The sequence below is a fragment of the Phycomyces blakesleeanus genome (genome assembly GCF_001638985.1).
Source record: "Phycomyces blakesleeanus NRRL 1555(-) unplaced genomic scaffold PHYBLscaffold_39, whole genome shotgun sequence".
In the NCBI taxonomy this organism is placed as follows: Eukaryota; Fungi; Mucoromycota; class Mucoromycetes; order Mucorales; family Phycomycetaceae; genus Phycomyces; species Phycomyces blakesleeanus.
In genome coordinates, this window is record NW_017265169.1 from 148,312 (window position 1) to 162,881 (window position 14,570).

General features: G+C 35.7%; 3 protein-coding genes across 3 annotated transcripts; all 3 read left to right on the forward strand.

The window, feature by feature from the left end:
• Positions 1-528: 528 nt before the first annotated feature.
• On the forward strand, positions 529-1,549 carry PHYBLDRAFT_152842 (hypothetical protein; the record flags this gene model as incomplete). The annotated part of the gene is made up of 2 exons (XM_018433010.1): positions 529-928; positions 999-1,549. The coding sequence occupies 2 exons, from the start codon at positions 529-531 to the stop codon at positions 1,547-1,549; spliced, it is 951 nt and encodes a 316-aa protein (XP_018284077.1).
• A 3,355-nt stretch (positions 1,550-4,904) lies between these two features.
• Positions 4,905-6,920, forward strand: PHYBLDRAFT_189400 (glycosyltransferase family 71 protein; the record flags this gene model as incomplete). Its single annotated transcript, XM_018439655.1, has 5 exons — positions 4,905-5,485; positions 5,614-5,763; positions 5,856-5,925; positions 6,014-6,145; positions 6,267-6,920. 5 exons carry the CDS (start codon positions 4,905-4,907, stop codon positions 6,678-6,680), a joined length of 1,347 nt encoding a protein of 448 aa, XP_018284078.1. The 3' UTR covers positions 6,681-6,920.
• A 4,270-nt stretch (positions 6,921-11,190) lies between these two features.
• PHYBLDRAFT_101073 (hypothetical protein) lies at positions 11,191-12,212 on the forward strand (the record flags this gene model as incomplete). Its single annotated transcript, XM_018427621.1, has 4 exons — positions 11,191-11,391; positions 11,454-11,735; positions 11,821-12,012; positions 12,093-12,212. Coding segments are annotated over 4 exons (795 nt in total), but the record flags the coding sequence as incomplete, so codon positions are not given.
• Positions 12,213-14,570: the final 2,358 nt, after the last annotated feature.

Sequence of the window (14,570 nt, forward strand, 5' to 3'; positions counted from 1 at the left end):
GTCTCACCCTTTGTTAAAAAATATTGCATATATCCTAGCAGACTGTCCACTGGACGTAAAAACAAAATAGAAAAACCAAAAACCAAAAACCATCATATAATCCCACACAACCCTCCAAAACAAATAGTTTAATTTCTCATTGTAATAATCAAAAATCGAGACTTTTTCAATAAATCTGAGCCTATCAATAGCTCCATAAAAAACAAAACAAAAAAAGTTGTTTCTCAAGCTTCGGCTTTCATCATATAGGGGGTACTCAGCCAGGTTGATCGCTCAAATTCTTGTGTGAATCTTAGCCAATGATGTCAATTTGTAGTTGAGGACACCAAAAGGCAAAAGATCAAATTTCGATCAAATTTCGATCAAATTTTGACCAAAATTTTAATGACATTCATATGCCAAGATTATACGTCATTTAATAAAAGATTATGCAAAAAAATTGCTATATAATCTAGGAAACATACAATTGACATCTTTCTTCACACCTGCACCTTTATTTTGCTTCACACCTTATTACGAAAAAAAAACATGTCTAACTCTAACAGCGAAATATCTTTATCCACTGAAGATAACCATGCTATCAAAAACGAATATAAGACATGGTACAAACATGATGGTGGTAAAGATGGTCTGACTTCTATGGAGAGACTTCAGCAATTCATGTTGATGAACGGTGGAGAAAACCTCAATATGTATCTTGGCGGTGACAAGGAAGGACGAACGTTCAAGTCGTCAAAGGTTATAATACTGAATAAATGCAACCAGTATTTTCAGGAGCAAGGGGTTTATCGAACTACAGCCCAAAGAAAGTCTAGGCTCAACAATCTTTTGACAAAACAATATGGAGAAGCCTATCGTGTTTGGAATAATAGTATTAAAAATAATTCTAACGACGAAGGCTCTACCAGTGAAAAAGAAGGCTTAGAGTGTAAGTTGATACTATCTATATAATACCAATTCTAGATCTCTTTGTTTTAATGTAATTTGTATAACAATAGCTGAATTGAATCAAATCTGCCCTGCTTTCTTTCATATGGAAAAGGTTATGGGCAATAGAAAGACTGGTTCTCCAGCGGTTTGTGATACCACAAAGCCAATGGAATGGATACATGACGAGGACGGCGAGCAAAGCAATGGCGATGATGACAACACGGACGAAGAATCAGCTGAAAACAGTCATAGCAGCAACAATGAGGAATATGACAGCCAAAATGATAACATGTCTGTACTCTGCTCCCCTCCTCCTAAGTCAAGCTCTTCTAGAAAATGCAGAAGAGTAGACGTCGAATATAAAGAGCTGGCAGAAGAGGTGACGAGACAACTTAATGAGTCTTCTGTGTCCCTAGAGGCAAAAATAGAACGGCTTTATAGGGAAAAGCTAGAAGTTCTTAAGGACGATCTTCACATTAAGCGAGAACGCGAATTTATACACAGAAAATTCGAAAACATGATGAAAGCAGTTGCAGAATTGGCCAAAGTGCAAAACTGGTCAGATGAAAAAGTGCAAGAGCAAACTGACGACGTTTACAATAAAACGTATGGTAGTTAAAGACTATCAATTTAATAATGACAGCAACTATCATAGAATACCTGTTATACATCATTTCTACTTTTGAGATAATTTATTTCTTTATTTTTTACTTTTTTTTAAGAAGGTTCCCATCTCCGTTTTTTATGAGTATCTCTTCTTTGATACGGATACGTTTGAGCTTAGCATTCTCATCTGACAATGACATTGCTGGATAGTCATCTACAGTGCCAGTCACACCTTCTCTGCTGATCCTTTCGATCTCTTCTTTTTCTCTTTTCTCCCATGAAATCTTCATCGTCATTGTCATCATGTCATCTGTCTGGTCGATCAAAAAGTTATAGAGAATGACACAAACTCTGATCCAAGAATTGACCATGTTCATGTCTTTTCGACTTCTTATCTTAATTGGGAGTCGCTTCAAAGAGCAGAATCTTGCTTTGAGGATCCCAAATGCATGCTCAATTTTTATCCTCATCATTGCTATGTATGAATTGAACGCTTTGTCCGCATCACACAATTCCTTGTTTTTTGGCTTCTTTATGACAGGGATAACGTACGTCTCGGGAATGTAACTAGCATCGGCTAAAACATACTGGTCACCAGAGAAGAAGTTATTGGGGTCGCTACCCATGGTCGATTCTTCAAACACCCTGGCATCGTTCATGCTTCCGAAGTATCCGCAAGAGAGATAACGAATCTTCTTTTGATGGTCGCATACCCCAAGAGTGCTTACACAGTATGTGCGCTTACGACCAAAGAATTCTGGCTTTTTCCACGACGGTGTATGCTGCAAGTTAAACAGACACCCATCCAAAAACCCAACAAGATCAGGAAATCCGAATGGTTTCTCATTGCTTGGGATTATCGTTGCTGTCTTCTCGAGTTCTGACGGCCAAAAAACGTACATGTTTTCCATTGATAGCATTACCTTGAAGAAACGAACTGTGAAGTTTAAGACACTGCCCTCTAATAAGTTTAAAATAATTAGTTCAATGGATTAATTATATGTTTATATAGATTAACGGAAGTCAGTTTACTAAAAGACGCTTACCTCCAACACCAGATCTTCGTGCAAGCCTGCTATAGGATACAGCATTCCCGTCTGAGCCTAGTCTCTCCAAGACCAAAGCTAATTGAAGCTTTACATCAGTCTGCTTATGTCCTTTCGGTAACTTATATAAAGAATGGTCTTTGATTATCTCGTACAGCTTATTAAACGAGCTTTTGGACATTCTGATTTCTTCTTTGAACCCATCTGCATCTAGGTCTTCGAGGAAAGCAAGTTTTTCTTCCTTTGATTTAAGCTTTGGCAATGTATTGCCACCCTTGTGTAAGTATCTGTTGGCTTGAAGGTTCTGCTCAAGATCCTCCACAACAGCTATCTTCTCCAACTCTGCATCAACTTCCTCTTCAAGGACTTCTGAAATATTTTTCAACAGCTCATCTGCGCTTGTTGATAAAGATTGTACCAGACTTTTTTTTTCCTTCGCTACAAATTTTCTGATTTTACGCGATTTCTTTAAGGCAGCAACTGTTTGTTGCTTTGCACTGTATTTTGGCATGTTATACGGAGTGAAAGAAGTGTTACATGACTTTGTTGACAGTAAATTCTATGATTTATTAAGGAGAAAGATAAAAACAGTATCGTATTGCATATAAAAAAGTAAGGATTCAGCCAATCAGAGAGCCGTACGTTTTTCGATCAAATTTTGATCGAAATTTGATCGAAATTTGATCTTTCAAAAAGACGATCAAATTTTGATCGTCGCTATTACAATTTTAGTCCAATAATATCGCGTTCTGAATTTAAAATTTGAGCGATCAACCTGGCTGAGTACCCCCATAGCAACCATCTCAAAGCCAACGAACGTCTAGCAAGAAATATCAGCACTGAATTTTGTTGGTCTTCTGTCTTGGTCATGAGAAACTGGTCTGCACCTCATAACCGATACCGTGCTCTAATAAAATGTGTAAAAATGAGATATATACTTCACAAACATATTTTGAACGTTTGATTGATTGATTGATTGATTGATTGATTGATTGATGAATTTGGTACTTACAAACATTGTATTTTATGCTTCTAGCCTTTCTTTCAAACGTTCAAGCAAGCCATCAACCCTCACTTCATATTTTAGAACTCAAACACAACTTTTTCTTATAAATAATTTTAAATGTGCTAGCCCGAATTGCCCTGAGGCCATGGGTTAATTGTGCTCAAAGAATTGTTTGTAGAATCAAGATCTTTCCATTGTTTTGAAATTTAGGAATATATTTAGCCAATTGAGACATGATAGTATTAGTCCTGATAGATTCACCCTTTTCATTCAAACCAACAGTAGTGTAAGATCATCAAAAGATATTCCAGAGAAACATCGTTTGAGAAAAAGACCGAGAATAAGGCTCTGACGTGGTTATCGCCTAAAATCCTCAATATACCCTTTTGATAAACTATTGCATTCTTTAAATAATTTTTTTTTTCAGTGAATTATTTCATTATTATTACTTTTGTAGTAAGGGGGGAGGAGATAGAGGAAGGTGCTTTGGATTGATCACAGAAACATAGCGTAGTTAAAAATTGGGTATTTAAAAGCTGATTCTTGTTATTGTAGATCAAAAATAAAAGTTGAAAATGAAACTTGTATATTTATAAAGAAGAAACCATAATGTTTAGACACTCAACCTTAAAAACAACCCTTAAATCTTGGAAAATGTTACAAAAACCTCATACAAAAACCGTCTTTTATATATACATATACCATAGTGTAAAAGGGATAGCTGTTAATATTTCGCAATCGTGGTATATACAAAATAATGTTAATTATTTTTCCACGCAGCGATGGTCTTTATTTATAGCAATAGCTGCTAATATTTTGGTTTAATTTATTATCCAAGAATCGTATTTGTTGCTCTTGAGTTTGTAACATTTAAACAAGGGTTGGCCAAAGGTCCAAATGTTTTTGCACATTTGAGTTGATAGAATATATGAGACAGTAATGATACACATATAATTGGCTCCATTTTTTTTTGCCTTTATTAAAGCATACCATCTTTTTTCTTTCGTTCTTTTTTTCTTTCGTTCTTTACTGTCATTAATTATATATCTATTAATCATATCCTTCAGTATCATAAAAACCTAATTTTCAGTTCATAAGATCGACAGTCACAAATAGACCATTTCCTTTTTGAGGTCCGTAGCAAGCTGTATTCAAATCTTATTCGCACACAAACCAATTAGATAAATTCATTTTTATAGGTGTATTCGATTCTTTTTTTTTTGGATTTTGAATTTTAGATTTATTTTCTTTTTCTTTTTCTTTTTCTTCTTTTATACATATATCCATATTTAGTCTCAAATATAAAGTGTCATCAAATGGGTTTCTCTACACGTAGCCCGATGTGGGCGATAGCCTTGATGGTCTACACTTGTGTGTTATATTTTATCTTTACATCTATGAGAGCATCCACCTGGTCAAATCCTCGCCTAGTTGACGATGAGCCTCAGAACCTAGCACCACCAATCATTGAACAAATCGAAGAAATTCCAGAAGAGTGCAGCACAGAATCAGTACAGCGAAATATAGACCACAATCACGGAAATGCACATGTCCAATTTTGGCGTTATCTCTCAAAAGACGTTATTTTGTCTTATCAAAAGCAGTGGCAGGACTTCATTGCCAAGGAAAAAGCAAAGCCAGATGTCGGACAATTCAAGGGTCGTGGAATCGTACTAGTAGCGGGAAACGTCGATACCTTTGGTCGAGCGACAACAACAATCCGTATATTAAAGGAGTTTCACCACTGTACGCTTCCAATCGAAGTGTGGCACTTGCCTGATGAAATACCATCCCCAGAAATCGTAACCGAACTTGCACGTCTTGGAGCTGTTTCCCGGAGCTTTGGCGAGGAGAATCTAGTACGACCTGTGCAACAACGAAGAGACGCCGACAAGCAGTACGTCACGTTATATCCCTCAACTAAAAAAAATCTACAGTTATCCCTACGCCATTTTTTCTTTAAGAAAAAGAGAGTAAAGAAGAGTATATATTAACATCGATATATGTATATATATATAAATGTAGATTCCAGATTAAGGCAGCTGCTATCATTAATTCGAGATTCAATGAAGTTCTTTACCTTGACTCTGACAACGTACCAGCAATTGACCCGACCTTTTTATTTGATTCGCCAGATTACAAGAGAACCGGTGCTATGTTCTGGCCTGATTTCTGGCAAGTGGATTTGAACCTTCTTTTTTTTTTACTAAGAAAAAAAAACTTGTAAAATGATCAATCATTTAGACTGACATATGCTTAATTGATAGGAAGACAAGTGGAGAAAATATTATATTTCCTATTCTTAATATTCCTTGTAAAGATGAGTGGGAACAAGAAGTAAGTTTATATACAGCTTTATTATTAGATTAATAAATGAAATAAGATTTAACAAATTAGATTCATAATTTAAATTATTCGATGTTAGTCTGGGCAAATTGTGATCAACAAGGCCAAGGCTTGGCTTCCACTACAGCTTTCGTGGTACATGCAAAACAACCATGAAATATATTTTCAGCTTCTCAACGGTGATAAGGACACATTCCAATACGCATGGAAGGTAAATATTTAATGTTATATTAGACCCGATCTACATAGTTTTTTTTTTCTTTCTCTTAATAGATAAGTATATGTATACGAGCGTACGTGTTGATTATTATTATTACTATTATTATTTTTAGGCTCTTGATGCACCATTCTATATGGTTCCTACTTTTCTTGGCATGGGAGGAGGAATGGTCGATGGTCGATTTTGTGGTCACACAATGTTACAGTATTATCCAGATGGAGACGAAGACAAACTCCTATTTATTCACGCCAACATGATGAAGGTTACAGATAAGTCGAGGTTTATGCAAAAAAACAGAATCGGACAAGAGGTCGAGCGACCATGGCAATTGGCAAAAAGATATACAATGAGCCGCGGCAACAAGTGGCTTCAGCCTGGATTTTACGTATCCTCTACAAATCAGCCATGTATGGACTTTACACATCTGAAGGGAGAACCAGAATGTGCTGTAGAATCTTTTGACAAGGTTGCACCTGGTGTCCAAGATGCTTACTTTGCTATGGGTGGTATTGGTGGACGCTCATGATTTTAGAGGGTGGGGTTTACAGGTAGACGTATGCTGTTGCCCATCAATATTTGTTTATGAATTATTATCTTTTTCGTTAAATTCAAGAGAATACTCTTTACAGTAATTATAACCAGCTTGAATTTACGACCACTTTGTACACATTGAAAAAAGAAAAAGAAAAAAGAAAAATGGAGTACTGACAAGCATTGTAGAATACATATGTGAAAAACTCAATAAATAAAGACATTCATATCTCTTATTATATAGTTGGGTAATAAGCGTTAAAATAATTTATTTGCATTTTGTGGGATTAGAATCAATCAAGATTATACCCATAGTAGACATGAGATTACATACAATCAAAAGTATTAAAGAGATTCAATAAAGAACAAAATGACTGGGTAGCCATTACCAAGAAGTACTGGGCGAATCATCAAAGATTACACGTGAAGCAAACTGTGACCAGCCAACCATCTCAATTGCGATTTATTAAGTCTAGATTGTATCTAATTAAATAAGCCTTGATAAAACAAAAATCACTGCAAAGATCTTAGTAGGCTAATGAATGTCATTTGAGTAAATGACCAATTTAAATGTTCAATTTGACTTATTGAATTCAGATTCATAGCTAATTACAACAATGAATGTTAGAAATATGAGTGGCCGATATGTATATCAAACAAATTACGACGCCTGAAACAAAGTAACAAAAATAAAATAAATTAAGACGTGATGGTTTGGAAATTGTTTCTGAGCGGGAGAGTTCGGGCTTGTGATGTTCAATTAATGGCGCTGTAAAACAAGTCCAATACGTGGACACTTGGCCCAGAACTTCCTTCTCTGGTTAAAAGAAAGACCCCCTCATCTGAGTAGGAGGAAGAGTTTGTAATCCAAGACGGTTCTAGCTGCCAAACTGGCTCCTATGCGAGTTTATTAAGATAAGGGACATATCATCAAGGGACCTAAGTACTAGTTTTATGAAAACTGAAATATCACATCATCCATTCCTTTACTAACAGCTTCTTGTTGCTGTAAGAATTTTCCGTATTTTGTTTTTCTTTTTCTTGTTATCATTTTGTTCTTCTTTTAGTCAATAAGAAGCCAGTTTCTTTTTTGGCAATGATACATGGTCCCGAAGAATCGGGCTAGAAAAGTATTCATCGCTTCTCCCTATACTTGATCTTGATAAATAAAATAAAAATCAAGATAGGCTTGATTAAAGCCACACTATCCGGAGGCGCCTTTTAGTATAATACTTTACTTTTGGTGTGATCAAAAGTCTGGACCAGACAGGTTTCATAACTTTAGACAAAAGTAAAGTCGATACATTGCCTTTTTTTCCCAGTGATTAATCAACACAAAATATCTAGATCAAAACCACGTTGAAGAGTAAGTGCATTGATAGTCTTGTTTGAATAAAAATTGAGGTAGTGTGATAGCAATCAGCCGGCGTGTTAAGTACTCAACCAGTACCAGAAGGTTTGTATTTTATTAGCTGGTATTTAAGTATTTGTGTTTGCTATAATTTAGTGCGGTAGATGTATGTGGCTATTCAATTCTTAGAACACGATACAAAACGATGGAAGGCATGTACCGTCTTTCCAAAGCAAAAAGACGGTGTTATTAGTAATTTGTATATGCCCAGAGTACCTAAACTTCCTTGACAGTTTCATAACAAGATTGCCTTTTTTTTATAGGGGTAGTCTTGGTCGGATCAGATCATATGACATTTCAAGGTACCAATGATCCCTAGGATCGCATCTTACATCATAAGCCAATACTTCTTTAGATTGATCTTCAAATTTCATTCTGCTAGCATTACCAAGAGCTTCTGATATATATATATGTATCTATATATATTCCGTGTTGAATGAATGGGTACAGAATCATTATAGATTATGAAAAATTGCTTGTGAGAACATAGATAAATAAATAGATTGATAAAAATGTTGATTAATCAGGCACTTCACATGTTATGGTAGCAAAGACAAAGATACCTTTTTGTAGAGAAGCTCATTTTGCAGACATTCTACATACCACTGAATGCCTTTCAATGTGCAGAATCTTGGCTATTAATGATCTTTTTAATATTATTATTTATTCCTATATCAAACTGTCTAGCTTGAAATAATATGTACGGGATAAAGAGATATCACCCTTTCTAATTATAGGATTCAAATTGATGGATTATATTTTCAACAATTATTCACAAATTACAAATAAACTTTTTCATTCACTAATAAATATATACATTTTTGAGAGAATACTTCCAATCAAACTCTTTCAATTCTCTTTTTTTTCTTTTTTTTTTTACACAATTAACGACAGGATTTCAGGTGTCTAAAGGAACTCTATATTCTCACAAATGAAAAAGAAGACTAAATATATATATAAATTAATAAGGCACCTTATTCTGAAAACCAGCCTTTTATACTTAATGAAACTGTCGTTGTCAGCCAACTGGTCTCTTTCAATGCCGCCCTTTATATTTTGCAAAGCTCCTCAACGACACTGAGTAAAATATCAAGTAAGGGGACAAGCGAGTACACCTGCAGTCTCTTTCTTTACCAAGTTCCCTTGCCTTAATTTTTTTTTCCTGCTCGTTGAAGTAGAGCACTGTACATCACAAGATAAGCAACCCTTACATGTAGTAGCCACCAAATAAATTTACACCATTTCTCAGCTAGTTTACAAAGTGCTATGTATGTACACCTTATTCAAGGTTCGATATACAAGAAATATTTTACGCTTACATTTTATACACTAATTGTGTGATACTTAGAGAAATATCAATCACACCAGCTTCTGAGATTTCTTTTTCTGTGTTTCTTGAGCGTGAGAGTACACTTTATATATTTTATGAAGAAACAAAGGGCTAGTGTCTTTAGCTGATGATTGATATTTGTGCTAAAGTAAAAGAGCTACAGCATATTTATAAAGAGAACAAATCAGTTGTGAATGTATTTATTGATGATCGAATAATTAATAATAATAAAAAAACGTATTGTGCACAGACTAGAAACGATTCTTGTGCTATTCTGACTTTGTGCCAAGATCCCTTTTTTGAAGAAAAAAAAGATTTGTGATTTTTTGTGCTTCCAATCAATTCTGTGTGTCTTTACCAGCTTAGTAATTAAGTGCTTCGGCCATTTATGTATTTGTGAACATCCTCAAGCTTGACATTAAAGGAATCTTACAAATAATTGAGCGATCATCTCGTGAATATTTATAGTAATAACCATATTATCTGCTGTATCCACCAAGAAGTTTCTTTTTCTATTTAAAAGAAAAGGCACTTTATAATCAGAATACTATAAGAATGTTTAAAGCAAAAGAGAGAATCCTTTTTCAAATATTTCAATGAAAAAGAAAGAAAGATAATGTATTTCATGACATGATAGGAAAATGAGCTGACAATTAAGCAAGACAGGCACGGTCATGGGCTTTGGTATTTACCCGTAATATATATTGTCTATTTATTTTTATTTTTAAATTAAATTGAAAATTGAAAATTGAAATTGAAACAAATCAGATCATTCTACCCTTATGTTGTTTAAGATTGTATTTATTTAATCTCTAAAGAGAGTTACCATTTACTTCCAGTCTGTGCACACTAGAACATTTCCATGATCTTTATACAGCTGATAGCCGATAAAGAAAACCAGACAAAGAAATATATATATATATATATATATAAAAAAAATAAAAAAGACCTACGCTAATAATTCCTAGGTGTTACTAAGCGGATCGCGGATCTCGGTAGACAAATGTGTCTCCCGGAAATTGCTGTCAAAGAAGTGTTTGATGACGCAGCTTATGTATATGCCTAATGCTGCGAATGGGGCTGATCTCAGATTTAATAAGAAAATGCAGTGAATGAAGTGATGCTTCTACTCTATCTATATATGCGATGAAAAGGCAGCAAGGGAAAAAAAAGGGGGGATAGAAGAGATGGTTCGGCAGGGACGGTACTAGTTTTATTCGGACTTTAACACGAGCCTTGAGGTTGAATTCAGGAAATTGAAGTTGTACAGTTTAACTGGACCACGATCATTAACTAGGAAGCTTTTTTGTCTCTTCATTCGAAATAGAAGACCCGCCTATATGGAATAACCCACTCTTCTCTCTTTTGCTCTCTATATTTCTTTTTCTTCTTCTTCTTCTTCTTTCTTTTTTACTTTTTTCTTTAATACCAACACAGCTCTTATTTTGACAGATTTTTTCTTTTACGAAACTTCGTTGTGATTTCAAAGTCGCGATCTCCATTCACCAACACACCTAGACCTTGAACACCACCAGCCTTATTACCAAAACATAAAATAAGAAGACCAAAGTCAATCCAAGAAATCATCTGTTTTCCCTTGAATCTCCTCGAACAACAGAACCACATTTACTTGCACACACGCAAAGCAGCCCTTTCGAGCCCCTAATTGCTATTTCTATTTAAACTATAAACCTTCGTCCATCCCCCGCCATCTTTCTCTCGCCTTTCATATCACAAGCCATGAGAAAACAAGAGTGGCAGGGACAACTGATTGTCGTATTCGTCTCAATACTTATTGCCTTTGTCGCCTACACTTCACAAATATTCGTTCTCTGGAACTCTCTAGGCGGTGCCGTAGCTCACACCTTTTTTGTTCTCGCTCCATTCAACGTTTTCATCATATTTATATATATCAATTATGCACTCACCTGTACCACTGATCCTGGCACCGTCCCTCCCAACTGGGTAAATGCCAATTTCAATTCTCTCTTTTGGAAACTAATATTCTATTCTGTTATTATTTTCAGATGCCCGATCAGAATACACATTTCGAGGTTAAACGATCGACTCACACCGCACGCTTCTGTAAAACCTGTAATAATTTCAAACCACCGCGCGCGCATCACTGTAGCACTTGCAACAGATGTGTATTAAAAATGGATCACCACTGTCCATGGATCAACAGCTGCGTAGGATTCGAAAATTACGGCCACTTTTTAAGATTCTTAGTCTATGTAGAGATTGGATCAATCTATCTATTCGCACTACTTAGTAATAGGCTTGCTCAAATCGTAGAAGAATTACACACAGTAAGTAGCACATCCTACAAAGAAAATTTGTGCTGTTGTTGTGTGTTTTTTTTTTCAATATGTTTCTAATCTGCCAAAACTACAGTCTCAAATCCGCCCGTCAGCCACTGAAGCTACATTCTTGTCTATCAACATGATAATGGCCGCCTTAGTGATCATTTGTGTCGGCATCTTAGGAGGCTACCATGTATATTGTGTCACCACAAACACTACAACAATCGAGGGCTGGGAAAAAGGAAAGACATTGACGATGAAGCGAATGGGAAAAATCCAAAATGTAAGAATAATTATAGGTGTCTAATCAAATCCAATACATTGACTCAATAATCCATTGCTTGATTTTTTATGTGCAAAAAGGTTAAATATCCATACGATTATGGTGTAATGAACAACTTACGCTCAGTACTTGGCCCACAACCTCTCTTCTGGCTCTGGCCAAGAACAATGTCTGGAACCGGCCTATATTTTCCAATCAATGCAGAGAACTCCAATATTGAGATAGTTGCAGAAGTAAAGGAAGAAGAAGAAGACGACAGACAGAATCGGGAATCTAGCTATTCAAATTACTCAATGTACACCGAACAAGGCGATGCACCACCGCCCGTAAAGCATGTTTCTGTCACAGAACCCCCTCGAATTCGCACAAAAACCAGCAGTCTGTTACGGCTAGAGAAAACATCTTCAAGGCCTACCACACCAGGCTCTGTTTTTACATTCGCCTCAGCCGCAACGCTGGTTGACCCACATTCAAAACCACCGTTAATTTTCTCCAAGGAGTCCTACGACATGGATTATCCACCTAATCACCGACAAACACCACCGAAAGAAGAACACTAATATTGATTCAACAACATCACTTCATAATCACCCCTTCTTTATATCCCTTTTTTGCTGTTACAACATTTTCTCCTCTTACAAATCTCCTTTTTTTTCTTTCTTTCTATATTATTTCTTTCGCTCCAAAGATCTGTCGCATATTATCACCTCCTTAACCTCACTAAATCAAATGTCTTTAAATATATATATAATTAGATATATATTTTTCTTAATCTAGTTTTTTCTAAATCCTTCAAATGATTTATTATAGCAGGCTGTCTATCTCTTTACCTCTTTACCTCTTTACCTTTTTATTTATTTCTCTCTTTTATATCGCATTTTCCCTTGTCAGATACTTGTATTTATTTATTTACTTACTTATTTTATTTATTTATTTATTTATTTTATTAAAGAGAAAAAAAAGAACCTCTCTTAATTTTCTCGTAGAATTTATACACTACGACTCCATACAAATTGTCACAAGGGATGAAGTTTGCTTATTTATTTTTTTCGGAATAATCCGCTATTTTGGATATTGGGTCTTTCTTATGGAAATTTATCTGTATGCACACACACAAAAATCCATATATATCTTTCCGATGATACCAGTACGTTCCTGGATACTGTTGCAAGCTAGAATAAGAACATCTTTATATATAATCCAAGTAAAATAACGTATTAAACTCCTATATATATATAATGTTTTGATATATACGATTTATTTCACATATCTCCGAAGTATACTAGATGTTGTGTTTGTGTGTTAATTATCTTAATGAATTATATATATAGTTGTATTTTAACGTCTTGGATTCCACTCTCTTTCAAGCATTTTTCCTTTTTATAAATTTATTTGAAATCCTATTCTTCTTCAAAGTTTTCAATATTATTAGTATTAGTATTATTATATATAAAAATAACCACTCGCTCGTTTAATCACTCACTCACTTGCTCACTCGCTCACATATACTATATATATATATATATATATAGTATATATAATCTTAAAAAAAATGAATTCTGCCGAACGCAGCTCTCAGAATAATCCAACACAAACGCCGACGGAAGAATCGCTCTTAAGAGACCAACCGCAATCAATAATCGAACGTCGTTCTTTGTTTCCTCTGGCTGGAGATATCCCACGCAGTCGACTAGCACATCGTTCACCACTCCCGCTTCCTTCAAGATCGAGCACTACATCAGCACGCCAAACTTGGACAAGTCAAGCAACTATACATCATCTCAACGAACGGTTATTTGTCGAACAGCTTCAGGAGCATAGACTACAGCAACAAGTCCTAGCAGAAAGACACTCACAACAACACCAGCAGTTACGAGACGCTGCAGAACAAAACCGAGCCCAGATTCAACAACAGCAACAGCGAGAATTGGCAAGTCAACAGACACAGCTTCAACAGCAGCAAGATATTGAGCAACATAGATTACAGCAAGACCTACAAGAACGACGTCGACGCTCGCTTGAATTGCAACAGCTTACACAGCAATTCAATCAAGAAACACAAGAGAGAGAACGTTCTAATCAACTGTTCCAGTTAACTATCCAGAACCAAGATCAAGAACAAAACCAACAACAACAGGATTTACAGCTCATACACACAGGACAACTTCACCAGATGACACAGACTGCAGAACAAACACTACAACGGCTACAGGATGAACAAACTCAGCTTCTTAACCAACGGCGGATCCAGCTACAGCATAGACAGGCATTGGAGCAACAGCTATTAAGAACACAACAACAGCGTGAGCGACAAGAGCGACTACAGGAATACAGCGTTGAGAATCAAGACAATTCTCGGGATCAAATAAGTACAGAACAGCTACAACTGAACCAAACACAAGCAGACCAGCCGCCATTGGAGTATGGATCTCAATCTCAAGAAGTTGGCGGGGCCTCTATTCGCTTAACGCAACATCAAAGACATCAAGATCAATACCAAAATACACCACCTTTAGATCAATCACACTTACAGGAGACAATGTCAGATGCTCATAATC